The 20,039-nt window shown below is 37.1% G+C and overlaps 4 protein-coding genes across 4 annotated transcripts; 1 reads left to right on the top strand and 3 right to left on the bottom strand.

The window, feature by feature from the left end:
* On the top strand, positions 1-2,978 carry LOC109190227 (1-phosphatidylinositol-3-phosphate 5-kinase FAB1B-like). The gene is made up of 6 exons (XM_019340685.1): positions 1-117; positions 259-382; positions 515-679; positions 1,352-2,173; positions 2,257-2,517; positions 2,582-2,978. Exons 1-6 carry the CDS (start codon positions 86-88, stop codon positions 2,855-2,857), a joined length of 1,680 nt encoding a protein of 559 aa, XP_019196230.1. The 5' UTR covers positions 1-85; the 3' UTR covers positions 2,858-2,978.
* Positions 2,979-3,441: 463 nt separating this feature from the next.
* LOC109190228 (DNA repair protein RAD51 homolog) lies at positions 3,442-6,338 on the bottom strand. The gene is made up of 9 exons (XM_019340686.1): positions 6,079-6,338; positions 5,479-5,623; positions 5,236-5,346; positions 5,065-5,156; positions 4,836-4,930; positions 4,619-4,732; positions 4,055-4,184; positions 3,803-3,924; positions 3,442-3,730 (listed from the first exon to the last, which is right to left on the bottom strand). Exons 1-9 carry the CDS (start codon positions 6,178-6,180, stop codon positions 3,607-3,609), a joined length of 1,035 nt encoding a protein of 344 aa, XP_019196231.1. The 5' UTR covers positions 6,181-6,338; the 3' UTR covers positions 3,442-3,606.
* Positions 6,339-7,027: 689 nt separating this feature from the next.
* Positions 7,028-9,131, bottom strand: LOC109190382 (pectinesterase-like). The gene is made up of 2 exons (XM_019340846.1): positions 8,759-9,131; positions 7,028-8,462 (listed from the first exon to the last, which is right to left on the bottom strand). The coding sequence occupies exons 1-2, from the start codon at positions 9,084-9,086 to the stop codon at positions 7,150-7,152; spliced, it is 1,641 nt and encodes a 546-aa protein (XP_019196391.1). The 5' UTR covers positions 9,087-9,131; the 3' UTR covers positions 7,028-7,149.
* A 4,233-nt stretch (positions 9,132-13,364) lies between these two features.
* On the bottom strand, positions 13,365-17,363 carry LOC109190602 (pectinesterase-like). The gene is made up of 3 exons (XM_019341121.1): positions 16,044-17,363; positions 15,653-15,813; positions 13,365-14,288 (listed from the first exon to the last, which is right to left on the bottom strand). The coding sequence occupies exons 1-3, from the start codon at positions 16,994-16,996 to the stop codon at positions 13,591-13,593; spliced, it is 1,812 nt and encodes a 603-aa protein (XP_019196666.1). The 5' UTR covers positions 16,997-17,363; the 3' UTR covers positions 13,365-13,590.
* Between the last annotated feature and the right edge of the window lie 2,676 nt (positions 17,364-20,039).

Below are 20,039 nucleotides of genomic sequence, written 5' to 3'. Positions count from 1 at the left end.
AACGTTTATAAAATTTAACTTGATCCTTAGCTTAATGAAAAAGTAAGCTTCAACCTGCCTGGTGTGGGAAAGTAGCTAGGAAGCCATGGATGCAAATAATGATGTTCTTAACGATGGGTAATATAATTAATTAAGCATGTTTTAATTTCCAGTTTACATTAATCTGAAATTTCTCTTCATCAGATCGATCAGATCAGTTTCAAATATGAACAAGCTAAGTTGTGAATTGAATGCATGGTGGGTTATATGTTTCTGCAGTTCAGGGAGAAAGGTGGCGTGTTTCAGGCACACTTCAAGTAATGTTCATTCTGTAATTCTCCCTCCCCAGAAACTTGAATTTGGCTTTGATAATCAAGACTGGGTTCAGAGAGAAGTTGATGAGGTATGATATATATGTCTTTATGATAATGTTTTAATATAATTACTATGTTTTTTTTTTTTTTTGAAAATATAATTACTATGTTTAATTACCTGGTTTAATTTAATTTACTATGTTGTTTGAGAATATATATAGGTGTGTAGTATGGCAGATGATTTGTTCGGTGAGGTGTCCAAAGCTCTTATTGGGACTTTGGAGAAGATCACTGTCAACAATGGAGTAGAAGCACAAGATTCATGTCATCATCAGCAGATTGCTCAACTGGAGGGAATACTGAAAGAGGAGAGAATGAAATTTGAGGTCTTATTCTTCTATACTCTTCAATTCTTCATAAAAATAGATAAATATAGGTGTGCTAGTGATGAGAGAATTGAGCTGTGATAGTGCTCTAAATGGCCTATGAGTCGTTAATTGGGCAGCGAGGAAAGAAAAACACCAGTCATAGTGATATGTCCTCTTAGCGTAGTAACTGCCTTTGGAGCGCTTAATTAGGTATCCATATATATATAGAGAGAGGGGATTATATTCAATTATAAACCCCTTTTAAAATACAAACTGTGTACATGTAAGTATGTTAATGTGTGCACGAGCTTTGATGGATGGTTGTGATTTTTTCTTCCTACGCGCTGTGTGCATGTAAGTATGTTAATGTATGCACGAGCTTTGATAAATGGTTGTGATTTTTTCTTCCTACGCGCTGTGTGCATGTAAGTATGTTAACGTGTGCACGAGCGTTGATGGATGGTTGTAATTTTTCCTCCCACGCGCTGTGTGCATGTAAGTATCTTAGTGTGTGCACGAGCTAATTCCAGAAATTGTTGGCCGTGCGTGCGCCCTGTGTGCATGTAAATGTGTTAATGTGTGCACGAGCTCAAGTTTGTATTTTAAGGGGGTTTGTATTTGAATGCAGCCCTATATATATATATATAGTGTTCCTCTGTTCTGACCCATATATGATCCTTTTGGTTTAAGGAAATGCTAGGAAAAATGCTGAATGGAGAAGATAAAGATGGGCAGCAAGCTGCAATCCACATTCTTGAAATCAATCATCTAAGAAGGCAATTAGTCCTGCAAGCTTACTCCTGGGAGCAACGTTTGCTACAAATTGCCAGTTCTCATCACACTGCAGACTCCCAGGCTGCAAGCTCAAGTAGTAGTCATGGGGAGGGTTATAGAGTTTTCCATTCTGCTTCTAGCTCAACCATCAACGATGAAAGCGATCAAGAGCCCGGGAAAAACCTGCCCGACGCTCTAGATGCTGCCTGGACGGGCAAAACCCGCCTGCAGGCTGCAGCCTCTAAGAAGAGCTCTGCATTAATTCTGGACTCACTACTGTTACATCAAGATGAGCCAAGTAGTAGTAGTATTATATCATATGCTCTTCTCTCACCAGATTACCATGCTCAAATAATGTCTGATGAATCTGAGAAAGTAATCCTGGAATCTTCGGGTTCTGAATCATTTTTTTACACTAATAATGTTCAGCATGCCTGCATTTCCTTCTCAGAAGCTGCAGGCCCTGAGGGGAAAGTAGTGGAGTATAGAGTTACTTGCTATTATGCAAGGCAATTTGAGGCCTTAAAGAAAGCTTGCTGCATCTCTGAGTTAGATTTTATTCGTTCTCTCAGCCGATACACCAATACTTTGGACAATAATCGCCTTATCATTAAGGCGGTGGGTAAGAAGGAGTTAGACTCATTCATCATGTTTGCACCATCTTATTTCAAGTATTTGTCTCAATCAATAGCTAGCAGTAGCCCAACTTGTCTCGCAAAAATCTTTGGCATCTATCAGGTCTGTATTATTAATTTATGAATCATTTTAACTACATATATATATATGGTTTCTCTTCAATTCTTGAATTTTGCCTTGTCTAGATCACATCAAAGAATCTTAAAGATGGGAAAGAATCGAAAACCAAAGTTTTGGTGATGGAAAATCTCATGCTTGGGCATAACATCACCAGAATTTATGACCTCAAAGGATGTTCTGAGCCGCGGCATAATCATCAATATCCAAGTGAAAACAACAAATTTCTATTTGATAAAAACTTGGTTGAAGAAATGCCAATATATGTAGGAAGCAAAGCAAAGAGGCTCCTGGAGAGGGCTGTATGGAATGATACTGCATTTCTTTCTGTAAGTCTCATTCTAGCTAAATCCTTTCTAAGCTACTGTTACTAATTTCATCTTATATATGCAGTCAGTAAATGTAATGGAATATTCGTTAGTCGTTGGTTTGGATGACGAAAAACATGAACTGGTGGTTGGAGTGATCGATTATACGAGACAATACACATGGGACAAGCAACTCGAAACATGGGTGAAGACAGCGTTGGGCGTCGTCCTTGGTGGTACCAAGAATAATGCATCATCTCCTACTGTCATTTCTCCAACCCAGTACAAGAAGAGATTCAGGAAAGCAATGTCTGATTATTTCAGTATGGTGCCAGATGAGGAACTTCAATCTGAACATTAGTTTATGTTATACACTTGGTATGTAAAAATTAGCTTATTTGACACTACATGAACTTTGGCATGTATCAATGTGATGTGAACATTATACAGTTTGCCAATATCAACATTCAGACTATTTAGTACATATTGACCCTGTTTGGTAAAATGGTTGTTAGCTTGGTTGTGTTAATTAGAGGGTATAAATAGTTGATAACATTAGCTGATTGTAAAAAAGTGTTTGGTAAATTAGCTGTTAGCTGATAGCTGTTTGGTATAATTTCTTTTCTCAAAAAGCTAATTGAAAAAGTTGCTTAGAGTAGCTTTTTCAATTTTAGCCTTTTGAAGTTGCAAAAAGCTAATTAACCAAACATTTATATTGATATTTTAACTAAATCAAACAATTAATAGTGGTCAAATAAGCCAAAATTGGCCTATAGGCCAATTGTTCCATAGCCATAGGGCCATAAACAAACTGAACATTAATGAACAGAACTTGTTCATTTACCTTAATAAATGAACATAAATAAACGCTTACCAAACACGAACATTAGTAGTTTACGAAAACTATATTCGCTTATACCCCTACATAGCCCAGAGTATGGCAGATTTCAACTAAACGAAATGACAAACCTTTGCATTATATAAAGGAAAGTTGCTCAAGATTTAGCAGCTGTTTAGTACACAAGACATAAATCTGCAGAAATTACAAATTTGTAATCCAGAAAAAGAAGAAAGTTGCAGACAAAAGTTTGGTTGGTGCCAAACTGCCAATCAGTCCTTCACATCAGTTACACCTTCAGGAGAAATTTGAAACCTTGCTTCAGCTTCAGCTAAACATGGAGAGCTTACTACTTTACAAACGCGCTCTTCTCCTCTTCCCTTTCGAAGAGCCAGCCTGTTAGTTTTTGGAGAGCGATAAGAACTCTGATCTTAGCATCATGTAAATAACGCGTGCACATTTACATACCTTGTTGTAGAAGCGTGCGCCATAATGTTGCCGCCTATGGGTTTGATCTGAGGTCCAGCAAAAATGGCAGAACCGTCGACTTGGGCAACCACTTGGTTAGTAATTACAACTGCAACACCAAACTGCAAGTTCAAATAAGACATAATTAGCGTCAGACATCCTATGCCTTAATATGGGAATGAAACATCATTTGACACAGTTTAGGACAAGCTTTACGAGTGCAATTGTGTTGAGAACAGGTAAGGAAACTACCTCGTCCGCTAATTTCTGAAGGCTTCTTAGGAACTTTGCCAGATGCATTTGCCTGGCAGACAACTCCCCTCGTCCAGAAAAATCAGTCCTATAAAGTGCGGTAGCACTATCCACAATCATAAGAGCAAACCTGCATTGGAAAAGGAAAACTTCAGCTTCACATGACTGAATTCTGAGAAGCCGCTATACACAATTCAGTAAGAAGAAATGGCGTGTTTGGTAAATGGCTGTTAGCTTATTCGGTTAGTGAGTTTGACTAGTTGATAGCATTAGCTGATTGTAGAAAATTGTTTGGTAAATTAGCGGTTAGCTGTTAGCTGATTACATACAATATGACTTTCTCAAAAAGCTTATCGAAAAAGCTACTTTGACCAACTTTTTGAATTTTAGCATTTTGGAATAATAAGTTGTTACAAAAAGCTAATTAATCAAACACTCATTAATTGTTTAACCAAGTCAAACAGCTAATAGTGGTCAAATAAGCCAAAATTGACTAATAGGCTAACTATTTTACCAAACAGGGCCAAAATATTAGTATTCCTCACAGCTCGTGACTCCATGTACCTGGTTTCTACCATCATTGAGGCTGCCTCGAGCAAAAGCCTTGACTGATGATCAGTGTTATAAGCTCGAGCATATGCCACATTTTCTAGAACATCTGCTCCATTCAACCCAAACCTGTAACACATAAGACCATTAAATAGAATAAAAGAAAGTTCAAGCTCACAATGGTATAATAAACTTAGCACACGAGATGCAATGACAGATTTCATTAGATGACCTGTCTGCAATCTGCAAGAGTCTTTGTGGTCTGAAAGTGCCCTCAGCATCAATATACATTGCCTTCCCTTCACCGCCCCCTTGATCTAAGGGAAGCTGATATAGAAAGCAGAGAATGATTTAAACATGTTAATAGCCAACAAACTTCACCAACACTTATCTTTCGATTTTGACAGCAATAGACCACACCACGCTACACCAATATCTATTAAGGAGATAATCATTCTTACTTGGCAAGTAACACATAATGTATGACAAAGCTGAGTCTTCCCAGAGCGGAATTCGCCATAAATTTCAGTGATAGATCCCGTTTCAATTCCCCCTGTCAGTCCCAATAACACGAGCTTATAACCAAACAAAGACATACAAGCGTAATAAGCTAGTGATAAATGAAAATCTACCTTCCAAGACTTTGTCAAGCTCTTTTGATCCAGATGTTATTTGAATGATTTCAAGCCTCTGTGCATGGAGTTGGCTGGCACTAGTAAAACCCAGAGGCACCAATTTTGAAGCTGTTAATATGAGCACAGCAAGCATGTAAGTATGTAACTATGTAAGACTACTTCATTCACAGGCATATTTGCAGCAGAAAAAACAAATAGAATGACAATAATGTGGTTGAAACAATAATCTAAAAGACTGACCTGCCTCTATGATTTTGTCAACTTTAGCTTCACTGATCCCTTTTATTTGCAGAAGGTCTTTTCTAGGAGAGTACACAACTGATTCTACAGTACATAGACCCGCATCCTTAAGTTTCTTTACGTCAATGGCAGAGATTCCAGATTCCTAGAATGAAAAAAAAAAAAAAAAAAAAAAATGATGTCTGGGTAACAGTGCAAACTTGTATATGAGGAATGACGAATGCTTGGTAAGCCTTGTATAGATTGGAGCCCTAAATTATTGAAAATGAAACTTTGAGGAAAGGGTTCAAAAGACTCGAAGTCGGGTCAGATGGAAAAGATTCATTCTTTGTAATATCAACAACAAGAAGGCAAACTAAGGAAAACCCAGCAACTGCAGCGACATAAAACCCTGAAATTCAGCCTCGAGCAAGCAAAATTGGCTTTGAAACAAAAAACCCATTCGCGAATTTTTGACAGAAATCGTGAAATTATTCGAATGTAATGGAAACAAAGTAACCCCATCCCGATTTGAAACAAAACCCAGAAATCTTGGAATCTTGAAGATCCAAAAAGATTTGTTTTTCCTTTATTGCATAGAAGATTGGGATTGGAGTGAACCTGGAGTTGCTCAATCGGGAAAGGGCCGTGTTGAATTTCCTCGACCTCATCTTGCTGCCGTTCTTGCACACTTTTCTGCTGGTTTCTGTGCTGCTGCTCCATTGTTGCTCCAAACTAGTGTGGATGTATTTCGCTTTCGCACGGAGAAAGACGAAAGGGAAAAGATTTTAAAAGCGTTTTAGGCGCCAAAAATTAGAGCGTCGTGGGAGGGATCAAAATGAACCTCTAGCGTAATGGGCAAGCTTTCAAAACAATTCGGGATGATCAGACAAAAGCCCATTTTCACATTTCTCTATAAAATTGTACTTATATTTTATTTGTATCCATATTGTTTTTATAATATATATATATATATATATATATATATTCTTATTTATTTATTTATTTTACTTTAATCTTAAAGTATTTCCAGTGCAAATTTTTTTGAGTAAATAAAAGTAAATGAATAAAAATTTGTGGGATTAAAAATTTGAGTAAAAGTTAGAGTACATATAATATTACTCTTCTTTTATTTTCACTTTTATTGCACAATTTTAAAAGTTTTATTATTTTTATCCTTCTAACATAAAATCACATCATTTGTAACCAATTTGAGTTATTCGGTTGGATATATTTACAATTCAATTACAATATAATTTTTTGACCACCCAAATAACCGTGTTTAGTTGGAGGAAATTGCAATTCTTTTATTTTGTTGAATTGCAATTCATATTATCCCTATATGAATTGCAATTCAATAGGGAAAGGAAATGGAGAAATTATGCTTACTACATTGAAATACAAGTATATGATACAAAAATTTGGGAGAAGTATATGATACAAAAGGGATGGGTGATAGATATGTGATTGTGGTTGAATTGTAATTTAAATTTGCAATACCTATTGTTATTTTGCTATATTACATGTTTTATAAAATATTGGGGTAAAAGTTGAAGAAATAAAAAGTTAATTGGCTATCCCATGAAGAAATTCTATTTCTTTTACTGTCTAGTTATACACTTATACTTCCACCACATACTAATCTAATCGCATTCAAAATTTCAACCGTAATTAAACCGTGGAATTCAGTTATTACAGCCCGGGGACGAAATTGATTCCGGTGGAAGGCAGCCACGAATTGCCGTCGATGAACTTCGCCACCGTGAATTTCTCGGCCTCTTCTTTCCCCATGGCATGAAAACCGGGCCACCCGACTCTCCCACCCAACCCGCCCCTAGCCCCCACGTTCGCGTATTCCCCGAAATAGAGCTCCCTGACGGAGGAGGACGAAGTTCCGGGCCACTCAATCCACCCTCTCGCCGATATCGCGCCGTCGATATCCGATTCCATCACCACCGCTCTCGAGTACGGTTTCCAGGGCCGGCCCAGATACGAGTTGTACGAATTCTTCACCGGAGAAAAATCCGGCCCCGGCGTGATCTTACACTTTTGCACCGAGAACCCGGTGTTTTGGCCCGGATCACTCCTCCCGTTCGCCAGGATAACGTTGTAGGAGCTGGGACGGCGGAGCACCAGATTGCAGGCCTGGAAAACTGCGGCGGCGTTTCCGAAGATGAAATCCACGGTGCCGGAGATGTCACACTCCCGGTAGAACTGGCGGAGGGAGAGCGCGTAGAGCGTGTCTTGGTAACCGGAAATGCTGCACCGGTAGAAAACGGAGTGGTCGGAAGCTACGGTTAAAGCCACGGCTTGATGCGCTCCGGGGCCCGCCGTGTTCTGGAATCCAATATCTTTAGCAATAAACCCATCTCCGGTGATTCCGAAAGTGGCAGAGCCGGTGAGGGAAGAGCCACCACCGACGCTATCGTCCCAGGTAATGATGGTAGAATATTTTCCATCTCCGATCAACGTGATTCCATCTTTACTGCTCCGAATTTTCTCCTTGTAAACTCCAGACTTCACATATATCACGAACCGTTGCCGCCCACTTGCAGCTCCGATGGCCTCCGCCACCGTTCTGAAGTTCCCCGTCCCGTCTTTCGCCACCACAACGTTTGCTTTTGTCTTGTCCGTCGTCGTCTCGAGCAGTCTCAGATCACGACCCGATACCCAGTCGGGAAAGAATCCTCCGTCGTCGTCGTCGTCTATATCCTCCTCCGATAGTTGACGTCCGGCGGCGGAAATTTCAGTATTTCTATTGACGAGTGCCAATGCGTTGCTGGCTAGTTGCGACTGGTAGTCCATGCTACGGGAAATCCGAGCAAACAATTCATCGGAAAACGCATATTGATCAGCCCAGTCCTTGCAAGCTTGTTGGAACGTCACGGCGGCGCTCAGCCATGTTTGGATGTCCTCCTGTCTGTTCTTCCCCGGAGATTCTTTCATCGCCACCAGCGCTTCATTCAGCCGCTGCCGAGCCATTCCCATCAACTCCTCACAATAACCTGAACATTTTTGGAACCACAATATATATACTACGCTCAACATATACTAACATATATATATATATATATATATATATATATATATATATATATATGGTTGAGTAAATAGACAAATTCACAATCACCATGTTACCTTAATTAAATTTAAATTAAGAAGACTAATAGATTGTTCCACTAAGAGCTTGACAGTCTGATCAATTTAGTTAGGGTTGTTTTCTCTTAATCTAAATTTTGGTTAGTTAAAAGACAGACAAATGCAAAAGAGAACAAATTAAAAGATTTGTGGTTTGGATCACCTATTGCCTGTAGTCTGGGTTGTGGCGGCTGTGAAGAAACGAAATGGGAGCTGAGTTGGTCAAAGTGGGCAATATGAAGATCGGCGTGAGCTATTGTCTTGTTGAGAAGCAGGGCCGCCGCAAAATCAACACGTTCGCCGGAGACCAAACCGGACAACGTCTGGACGCACAACCTGGGAAATCTAGTATACCCACATTGGATACGTATCTGATCCTGGGCGGCAACCTGCGAAACAGCGGCGGCGGCGATGGTGGTCACACAGCAGCCAAAAAACAAAACAAGCATTATTACCCAAGTGCGAGTAACCAAATCACTCTTTCCCCCCATTGCATGTAAGTGAACCAACTATAAACACAAATTAAAACCACAGAAATTTAATTTGGTTGGTGGAAAGACAATAATGGAATTATATTGATCGAATTGGAGACTGATTGGTATATATAGGGAGAGTGGAAGCTAAGATGTTACAGCGACGGGCCACCAAATATTCCCACGACACAGTTAGTTTGGTGTTCAATTTCAGACGGCCATTATATTGTTCCACTACTACTTGTCTCTCATCTATTTACAAATGCCTCCTACTATACGTAAAACTATCGATTTACTACTACGTATAGTAGTGTACAAGTAGTCTTTATATATTTGGTAATTGAATTGGTACGGTCCAAGTCCATGTGACTTGGATATGATGCCTCTCATCTTGTATATTGGAAAAATCTACTCTCGTTAATTATATCGTGCACAAGACGCATAATGCATTGTGTGTCCTGACCCAAAACAACATCGTTTTTATAAGTTGTGTAGGGACTTGACACGAAGAACACATTTCCGTCCATTACAGTTTTTTTTTTTTTTAATACTTGTGTTTATGTGTATTCTGTTAAGAGTTTATGTGTATTATGTTAAGAGTTTTTGTGTATATATTCTGTTAAGAGTTTCTGTATATTATGTATTATGTTAGATTATTATGTGTATTATGTTAGGAGTTTATGTGTATTCTACTATACAATTATGTACATTCGAAACATAGTTGTTTTTTTTTTTTTTTTTTTTTGGTTATAGAAGTTAACGGCAAAAAATGAAAACCAGGGCGCAGAATATGCACGATATAATTTGCCAAAAATCTATTGATGAGGGTAATTAGTTCCGATCTAATCATCAACTTTCAGTTTAATTCAATGGAATATAGGCACGACCTATCAGGCAGAATTTATGTGCAACTTATTTGATTTCTAGGAAAATTTTCACTCTTAAGACCTTTGAATTGAATTAGGTTTTATGGTATTAATGAAAGTTGTAGCACTTTGAGTTGACTTTTCAATGGTGCAAAGATCACTTGATTTTGAACATTTCTATAATAAAATATGATCAAAATACTAAATAATGGACAATTTGTGCTAGAATTACAATTCCTTAATCTATTGCTAGCTACACTTTTGTCTTGATTTGCCAATGTGATCAGAACCATTAGAAACATGCACTATTCTTTGGCTCTCCAACAAGTGTTGCATCTATATCCTTAGCTTCTCATTACCTCCCATTGACTCTATACATGCATCCAACATACTCTATAAATCATTCAATTCATCTAAATCATCAAGAATTACATCTAAACACACAAATGAATCAAATGAGGAACACTATGGACAAAAATATAACAAAAAGCAAGTAAAATAAGCTTAAATGAAGGTAAAACTATAAACAATTAATCGCTTATCATTATTTATTTTATTTTACGAATGTATTATTTTGTCCAAATTAAATATTCACCCATTTTACATAGATGATGACGTATGAACTTGATAGTCAAAGATATTATTGTATTAAATTGAAAATCTACGATCAAAGTAATAAAACCGCTATAGTGGCCGGATAAGCTATTTTGATGATTTACTCTTTTAAGATTGATTTCTAAAATGTTGTAAGACACTAGTCCTTGACTTGAAGTTGCAATATTTTAATTTACTCTTCTAATCTTGTTGTTAGAATTTCACTATGCATTTTTCACTAAAGTGCATAAAGTGACTGATGGAACATGAAAATGAACTTTCATCCTCCATGCAATATCCAATTTGGGAGCTAGGTCTCTCCTCAGCCACACGAAAAATTAGTCATGACAAAATTAAAGCATTATGACATGAACCAGCACTACTCAGCAGGTAGCCTCTTCAATCCAAATTTGCCAAAACTAATTTCGTTACAATTTCTGCTTTAATCGATTATAAAAGGATCTTACTTATTCAGAAAATATTTAGTATTTGGTGACAATGTGACATGGACTTTTATTGAAATTATACACCACCTTTTTCTATTCATGTAGGATACTTTAGTTAGGCTACCTATTGATTTACTTTTGTTTTAAGAATGTTTTTTGATTGATTTGACATTTTTACTTTATTTTAGGCAGGATATGGAGGATGGATAAAAATAAGGAAACCCTTTTACAAGAAAAATCATTATTATTTATGAGTTACTAGATTTTCTAGTGCATAGAAGAGAAGTTCTATGTTACACAATTCAAACTTCTTAAAAAGTTTAATTGTGTTTATATTAATACAAATCTACATTCATTTGCAATATAAACAAAGGTTACATAAAAGCCTTTTCGGCACCATTTTTCTCAACTTAAATGAATACATTGTGAGAATATAATCAATTTCTCGTAATCAATTATTAATTTCGAGTGTATAATAATCAAATTAAACCTCTCACTTAAGAAAATCTGAATACAGTTTAACTCAACCTAATTTAAAAGTAGACTCTACATAAAATGATCATTTAAATTAATTTTTCCAACCAAAAACTTTAACAAGAAAAAAAATGGAGAACTATTATATTTGGTGTATATATTTAGCAGACCAATGGTGTTCTTCATATATTTGGTGTATTTATCACAATTTTGTTGGAAATGCATATCTCTTGGGATAAAATGTGACAGAAAAATTAATATTTCGATATTTTCTATATTTAACGAAGCTTAAATGAACTCGATCTCATTTTTGTACCACACTTGAAAAGCTTTCCATATACTTTTGCTAGTCATGTACACCGTATCACTGTCTTTTCTCCTCAATGTGACATGGACTTGTATTATAACTAGATTTCAAGCCATGTTGGTGGCTTTGGAACTTCACACCCATCACCTCTAATAAGTGAAAGTGCCTAACATGACACATCAAATCCTTCTTGAATTGCATTATTGATCGAGTACTTCAATCCTTTTTTATTTCAGATGATTTTCAACAACTAACTTAAGTTGATTTACTTCTATGCGATTTTATGTCAACTAAGATTACAAAGCGAGATTTTACAGAATACACACCTATATATAGTACATATGAGTTTCTCATCATTCAAAAATGGTAATATATATGCATCCTTAAGCTCTTTGCTTTTGATCGATTTTCATGGTTCATTTTGATTTGGATAATTTTTTATATATATAACAAATTTAACTAAATGGTTTTGTGGTATGTTGTTTAAAAAGTGTTCACTCTGAATTAAATAATGGTACCATTGGTTTTATGGGAATTGGCCCAACATAAATCTATAAATTTGGGAGAAAATAAATAGGCACAACAATTTTTATGTAAAAATTACAAATCATTTTTTGACAGAGTCAAATTAAATACATTATGTTTCAAAGAATTTCGTACATATACATTTTGTATAGAGAGCGCAGCTCTAGCTAGGATTTGAATTATGTTTATGGAATTTTTGACATCTAGAGGATGAATTGAAGATCGTTGATCATATTGAAATAATGTCTTTCATGACATGATCAGTGGGATGTAGACTAGGTTGCAATTATCACAATTTATTACTTAATGGATATGTATTTTGGTCTTAGACTGTTTGGGCCTATACCATCAGGTAACAATTGTTATACCATCAACTATGGTCTATATTGTATTGTGAATCCTGATTCAAAAAATTATGTGTTTATTGTTAATGTATTTTGTATCTACTGTTAACCTTTTTTGTACCTGTAAACAAATTGAAATCACATCACATATTAATTACAAACACATAAACTGTTAACTACAGGTACAAGATATGTTAATGTAACTGTTGGTTAACATGTTATGTGTCTGCAGTTCACATATTTTGTACCTGGTTTGCAGTTAATAATTTATGTGTCTTAGTTACGCCCTTTAATTACCATGTGATGTGTTTTCAATTTGTTTACAAGTTCATAAACGGTTAATTACATATACAAAATGTGTTAACGGCAGGTACAAAATTTGAAGGTTATTTTTTAACCAAAATCCAAAATACGGTAAACCATGTTACTGCACCACTTAATTTGTTTTACATATATATCAAACAAAATCTGGTTGATTAATAGAGTAAAAAAATTAATGAAAAATATGATGTAAATTAAACATTTTTCAATTCATATATATTTTTTATCTTAAAATTTTCCCTTGTTTACCGATTCCACATGTCAAATCTTGATTCAAGGCAAGAAATTATATCTATTAATATAAAGGGTGAACAATATTTAATTTAGTATTAGTATTTTTTCTTCTATTTTCTTGTTTTTCCAAATATAATGGAAGAGTATATACCTAGGGTTTAGTTGAGTGTAGTATACTATACATATGATCGAAACAATTATTTTGCTCTTTCTCTTCATATATTAGACTATACTAATTAATAAAATGAGAGATGTAGAGGTTGGTAAACAAAATTTAAAAAAATGTGGGGCCGGGGTAAGATCGAATTGTTGGGGTTACTAAAATTGGTTCACGTTCTATCTATAAACCTAAGTTGCATGAAAATTAACGTTAATAAATATATAACTGAAGTCAAAGGATTCAGTTAATAATTAACTGTTGAAGCCGTAACGCGCCGGACATTCTAACGGTTTGATCCAAGGCTCTCCTTGTATGAAGGGAGCCACCGTGTACGGCGTCGCCTCGTCCTTCTTGATTTCGCCTTTGTAACCGCTCCACTTCACTCTAGCATTGGTCTTCGCCCCGGGGCCGGTGTTCGCGTACTCCGCGTAGTACAGCGTTTTCAGGGCGAAGTCGCCTTTCCACGGCGTGAATCCTTCCGGGTCAATTACGTCGCCGATCTCCGACTCCATGATGATGGTTCTAGAATACTCCTTCCATGGCCGGCCCAGGTAGGTCTTGATCGTCTTCTTCACCGGCTCGAGCTTTTCGTCCGCCAGGATCTTGCAATTCTGCAGCACGGTCCCGGTGGTCTGCCGCTTGTCCGACCGCCCCTGCGCCGTCACGATGTTCTGCTGCTTGTCCAGCGGCTTCCGCGCTAAGATCGTGCAGCTCTGGAACACCGCCGCCGCGTTGCCGAATATGAAGTCCACCGTGCCGGTGATGAAGCAGCCGCGGTAGAACTGCCGGTGCGCCTGCGCGTACAGCGTGTCTTGGTATCCCTCCATTCGACAGCTCACAAATACTGCCTTGTCCGCTTGTACTCTCAGCGCCACCGCTTGGTGCTTCTCCGGCCCCGCCGTGTTCCGGAATCCCAGCGATTGCCCCAGGAATCCGTCTCCCATAACAGCTACACTCAAAACGTACAATTTCAACAAATTAAATTAATTATATACTGGAATAAGGGTCAAATAGGCAACGCAAACCAACATACAATTAGATCACCAAACTAAAAAAGAATGCAATTGGGTCCCTGAACAACACAAACTTATGCAATTTGACCCAAAATTACTTGTTAACATAAATAGGAGGTTACTAAATTTTAAAATAATTTTAATTAAAATAAATATTAAAAAAAAAAAACCGCAGGAGACGAAGAAGTCCTCGTCCGGCAGGTCCCTTTGTCTCCTGGCCGGAGACGAAGTTTCCTTCGTCGTCTCCGGCCATGGAGACGAAGGTCTCCATGGTCGGAGACGAAGGTACCTTCGTCATTGGCTATGGGGTACCTTCGTCATTGGTTATGGGGTACCTTCGTCTCCAACCATGGAGACGAAGAGACCTTCGCCTCCATGGCCTGGCGACGAAGGTCCCTTCGTCTCTATGGCCGGAGACGACGAAGGTAACTTCGTCTCCGGGCAGGAGACGAATGGACCCGCCAAAGACGAAGAAGTCTTCGTCTCTGGCGTTTTTTTTTTTAATATTTATTTTAATTAAAAATTATTTTTAAATTTAGTAACCTCCTATTCAGGTAAACAAGTAAATTTTGGGTCAAATTGCATAAGTTTGTGTTGTTCAATGACCCAATTGCATTCTTTTTGAGTTGAATAGCCTAATTGCATGTTGGTGTACAGTTGAGTGACCTATTTAACCCTTATTCCTTAATTACTTACATTCTATCTCAATAATTTTTTTTTTTATTTTTTTTTGGTGTAACCCAAAATTCCCACTATGGGAGTGTCACATCTAGTCCATTGGCCTGAGTTTCCACTGCTGGCATACTAGGGTTTGGTTCCTAGGGGTAACATTATAGTATCCTTTCAAACAAAAAAAATCACTATGGACATATATATATATATATATATATATATATATATATATATATATATATATATATATATATATATATATATATATATATAGTTAGTGATTAAACCCCGAATGGTAGACACTTTTAAAAATGAAACAACTAGTCTGGAGATTTAAGGTTACTCTCGACCCAAAACCAAGTATCAATCTTGATGCTTGGTTAAGGTGGATGCACCCCTCCCACTCAGCCACCCAGGTTCATGGAAACGGGCACCTTTCTACTAAAGGTGTGTATGAGATAAACCAGTCTAGTTAGTAGAGGACCACAACAAGGTAGGATTATAAGGTAAACTAACCTAAATTATTCATAACTAATTGATTGATTATTCAACCAAGAAGGTCACGGAGTTAAACTTATAACTTGTGACTAAGAAATACATTTTATCACAATTAAAAATATAAACCTACCAAAAGTTGCAGTTTGGTATGTAGGGATTCCATCTACATAGTTTTTGCTGCCAGTGATAATAGACTTTTTAGATCCTTCACCATAAATTGTGAGATTTGCCATCTTTTTGGTGATTTTTACATTTTCTGCATAGATTCCTTCCTTGACAAAAATCACATACCTGCAGTATAAGTAAATTGTTTAAGAATGATGCTACTCTTAGAAATAACGTGGCAAAAATACACTGCTGGAAATTATTGAATTTCCAATCACTTTCTTAAATCAAGTCAAAAACAAAAAAAAAAAAAAAAGGTTGGAAATAGCAATAAAGAAAAAAAATTTCAATACAAAAATGATCTTTCTACTTATTTCAGATGATCAGAAATTCCATGATAGTTGGTACGTACATACCGTCCTGGGTGTTTCTCAGGGATGGCTTTTAAAGCTGCATTAATGGTGGGAAATTTTCCGCCTTTGCCGACAGTAGCGTCGGGTGGCTGTTTGGGAATATCGGCGGCGCCGCCCTTGAGCATTCTGCGTTCTTCGTTGTCCATCCATGTCGGGAATTCCTCGTCGCCGTCGGAGAGAAGATGTCGTTTGGGGTCGGAATCGGGGATATGGAGCGTGGAAAGCACGGAGGAGAGCTGGGAGATCATGGCGAGAGCGTTGCTGGCGATCTCCTCGGAGGTCTTGAGGAATTTCTTAATGGCGGTCTTGTCCGGGCCGTCGGGGAAGCCGTCGGCGCAGTCGTCCTGGAAGGTGATGGCGGCGCTCAGCCAGTTGTTCAGCTCGGGGGTTTTGGCCGTGGGGTTCCCCATCTCCTTGTTGGCGACGCTGGACATGGAGCTCCTCAGTTCCTCCATGGCGTCGCCGAGGAGCGCCTTGCAATCCTCCAACGCGGCTTTCTTCAGCGGCGTGTCGAGCTTGAGGCCGGAGACCTGTTTCACTGCCTTTTGGATTTCCTCGACGGCGACGGCCATGGAAGCCTTGACGAGATCCTTAGGGTTCCGAGCGGCGGAGGCGTTCTCCTTCGCCGCCTTGTTCAGGCTGCCCTCGCAGGTGGTGGTGAAATCCGTTCCGGTGCAGAGCGTTTTTATCATCTTCTCAGACTTCACAAGGTCAGGAGTATCAGAGGAGTCAGACGCGGCGGCGGAGTCGCCGTCATTATGAGACCCTGCCTTAGTGGATTGCTTGCCCTTATCGTCGTGGGGACCTTTCAACACCACAAAATATGCAAAAGCCGCGGCGGCGATGAGGAGGATAATGACGAGCAAAATGGAAGCGGTTATGATCCTCTTCTTCAACTTCGCCGCCCTCTCTCTCTTTCGCCGCTCGGAAATCATGTCGAAATCTTGGAACGCCATTGTGTACTATATATATATTGATTGGCTTGTACGAGGTGGAGGTGGAGGCCCGCAGGCCAGGCAGAGAGCACTCTGCCCTGGATTCAGGCCAATCCAAGGCAGAACGAATGATTTTACGTCTGAAGAGATCGATTAACGCTCGGCGATCTTCGCCTTTCTCTCTTGCTTGGATCAGTTCTTTTATTCTTCCTGGTATTTCATTAGTTTCGGTAAAAGCTTGTTGCCTAATGCAAATTTGTGAGACATAACTAAAATTTTCAGACTCATTACTGCCCAGGGCAAAACTTCTGGTGGATTGGAGACGTTTTAGGACACCCGATCCTCTTTCTCTCCTTAGTAGCCATAGCCATAGGTTCCCTAACTCCCACGTTGTCTGCATGCATGTCTTCCTTAGCTTCCTACCGTTTTTATCGTTAGTTGATGCTCGTTTATATCACCCTTAAATCCTGTTAGCTATGATCCTATGAATAAGATTAGTCTTGTTCGTTGTATGATTTTAATTAATTAGTCGAAGAAATATGTAGTTCATCCTTGGATTGGGCTCAAGGGCCAGGGTTACATAGAACAATAGGCCGAAGTTTTTAATATTTACAAAACTTACTTTGGGTTTGAACAACAGTCTCATTATTATGGGCCTACACAAACTACAAACAATCGTTATAACGTGAACCATGGTCCCTACTTGCAAATTATACTGTGCATCCGTATGCACCATGCATGGTGCATAAGGATGCAAAAACGACGTCGTTTTAATAAAACGCGCGTCTCTTCTTAAAAAAAAAATCAGGTTCGATTCCCAGCAACAACATATGAACTAAAATTCCATAATCGATGAACTATAATTCCATAATCGATGAATTATAATTCCATAATCAATGAACTATAATTCCATAATCTAATCTATGAACTAAAAATTCCAGAATGAATGAATTAAAATTCCATAATCTATAAACTAAAATTTCAGAATCGATGAACTACAATTCCATAATCGATGAACTATAATTCCATAATCAATGAACTATAATTCCATAATCTATGAACTAAAATTCCAGAATGAATGAACAATATAATGTTGTTGCTGGGAATCGAACTTGAATTTTTTTTAAAGGGGAGACGCGCGTTTTTTAATAAAACGACGTCGTTTTGGCATCCGTATGCACCATGCATGGTGCATGCGGATGCACAGCATAACTATTGGTCCCTACTATACTGTAAATCATGGTTTTGACGGTGATCGTTTATTATTGTTCAATTTACGTTACATTTTCTTTTTCTGTAAATCATATATATGTATGTGTTTTGTGTTATGTGTTTTTGTATCTCATGTTATGTAATTTTATACATTAAGCGTATGAATGTACCTGAAATAAAGTAAATATAACATGCGTTTTTGTGTCTTGTACTATGTGTTTTTGTGTGTATTGTGTTATGCGTTTTGTGTCTTATGTTATGTAATTCTGTACCTTAAGAATATTGATTTTGTACCTCAATTAAAGTAAATATAAAACATGTGCATGTATCTAGTGTTATGCGTTTATGTGACTCGTGTTATGCAATTTTGTATCTTAAGCGTAAGAATATTGACTTTGTACCTCAATTAAAGTAAATAATAGTTTAGGACTAAGTTTGAAATTGCCACCAAAGACAATGGATCTCTGGTGGAATTAACTATATATAATTGAGTAAACAAAAATGTCATTTTTTAAAGGCTAAAGTGTCATTTGTACCATGAATTATATTTGATTATTCATGCCGCACCCTAAACTTTCATATCGTTCATATCGAGCCACTTACCATTAATTTTTTTCATCTATCATTTTTTACATGTTTTCAAATTACATGTAAAAAATACTAGATGAAAAAAAAATTAATAGTAAATGACTCAAAATAGACGATATGAAAGTTCAAGGTGCGACATGAATAATTAGATATAATTCTTGGTGCAGGACACTTTAACAAAAATAAAAATATCAATCGAAGAGCTTATCACTAATTGACCTTGGAGTCAGGGCAACATCGGCATGACTTGACGTACTGAAATTGGATTCTCGTATCCTGACTTTTGGGTACGTTGTATAAAGCGAAATGTACAAATATTTTAGCCTGCCGCTTTCCGTCCGCTTTTTGGTTGAACGGGTGAACAACACGTGCAACGTTGGTTAAACAAAAGGCTACCCAAAAGTCCAAAACCAACCTATATTACGTGGAATGTTGATCCAATCTAATCAAGTTCCGATTGAAGCGACACGTCATTCTCACATCTTTTATTTATCTGTTGACAATGATTTCATTTGGTGAATCCATCACCTATGCCCCGCTACTAATTATAGAGTATTAATTATTTATTTAAACATTACCATATTAGGGTGGATTTTGAAACTCCGACAATGATTTTTGGAAATTATTTTTCGAATTTTAACATTTGATTAGAGGGAAAAACGAAAGTAAATAAAAAAATAAGAGTGTGATCAATAAATAAAAATAGAAGAAATTTTTTAAAAAATAACTTTTTTTTGAGAAGTTATTTTTCATTTGTAACAGTGGAGCAGTCAATTACCACCACCACTATCATTGTATATTTTAAATATTTAAAATTATAATTAATTACTTATTTTTCATAAAATGAACCAAATACTCCCATAGATAGGGGTGTGCAAACTTCGGATAATTTTCGGTTAACCGATTGAACCGACAAAGTTCGGTTAACCGTTTTCAAACTGAACTTTTTTGGTTTGGTTAATGGTTAAAAGAATTTTAAAACTTCGATTAACGGTTAATTCGGTTCGAAAGGTCGGTTAACCGAAATTTTTAATATATATAAAAATAATAATATAAATATAAATACTAATTTGAAGTTATGGATGTTTGGAGTTTATAATTCATGTTTTTTATATTTTGTTATGAATTTATTATGATATGTATTTTATTTTAATTGAATTTATTATTTTAGGTGTTATTTTTAGATTTTTAAATATTAACTTTAAAAAGTTCGGTTAATCGGTTAACAAAAAAAATTCGATTCGGTGAATTTGGTAGAATAAAC

The sequence above is a fragment of the Ipomoea nil genome, unplaced genomic scaffold, assembly GCF_001879475.1.
Source record: "Ipomoea nil cultivar Tokyo-kokei standard unplaced genomic scaffold, Asagao_1.1 scaffold1576, whole genome shotgun sequence".
NCBI classification, from domain to species: domain Eukaryota; kingdom Viridiplantae; phylum Streptophyta; class Magnoliopsida; order Solanales; family Convolvulaceae; genus Ipomoea; species Ipomoea nil.
The sequence above is the reverse complement of the archived record's forward strand: the minus strand, read 5'-3'. Positions and strand labels throughout refer to the sequence as shown.

Coding starts and splice junctions, on each gene's coding strand:
- LOC109190227 (XM_019340685.1), top strand. CDS start 86: ATGGATGCAAATAATGATGTTCTTAACGATGG. Junction 118..258: donor AATGATGTTCTTAACGATGG/GTAATATAATTA, acceptor ATGTTTCTGCAG/TTCAGGGAGAAAGGTGGCGT. Junction 2,518..2,581: donor ATGATACTGCATTTCTTTCT/GTAAGTCTCATT, acceptor TTATATATGCAG/TCAGTAAATGTAATGGAATA.
- LOC109190602 (XM_019341121.1), bottom strand. CDS start 16,996: ATGGCGTTCCAAGATTTCGACATGATTTCCGAGCGGCGAAAGAGAGAG. Junction 15,814..16,043: donor CCTGAGAAACACCCAGGACG/GTATGTACGTAC, acceptor CTTATACTGCAG/GTATGTGATTTTTGTCAAGG. Junction 14,289..15,652: donor ATACCAAACTGCAACTTTTG/GTAGGTTTATAT, acceptor TTTTGAGTGTAG/CTGTTATGGGAGACGGATTC.
- LOC109190382 (XM_019340846.1), bottom strand. CDS start 9,086: ATGGGGGGAAAGAGTGATTTGGTTACTCGCACTTGGGTAATAATGCTT. Junction 8,463..8,758: donor ACCCAGACTACAGGCAATAG/GTGATCCAAACC, acceptor AAAAATGTTCAG/GTTATTGTGAGGAGTTGATG.
- LOC109190228 (XM_019340686.1), bottom strand. CDS start 6,180: ATGGAGCAGCAGCACAGAAACCAGCAGAAAAGTGTGCAAGAACGGCAG. Junction 5,624..6,078: donor TCCCGATTGAGCAACTCCAG/GTTCACTCCAAT, acceptor TTTTCATTCTAG/GAATCTGGAATCTCTGCCAT. Junction 4,733..4,835: donor CTCTTGCAGATTGCAGACAG/GTCATCTAATGA, acceptor TATGTGTTACAG/GTTTGGGTTGAATGGAGCAG.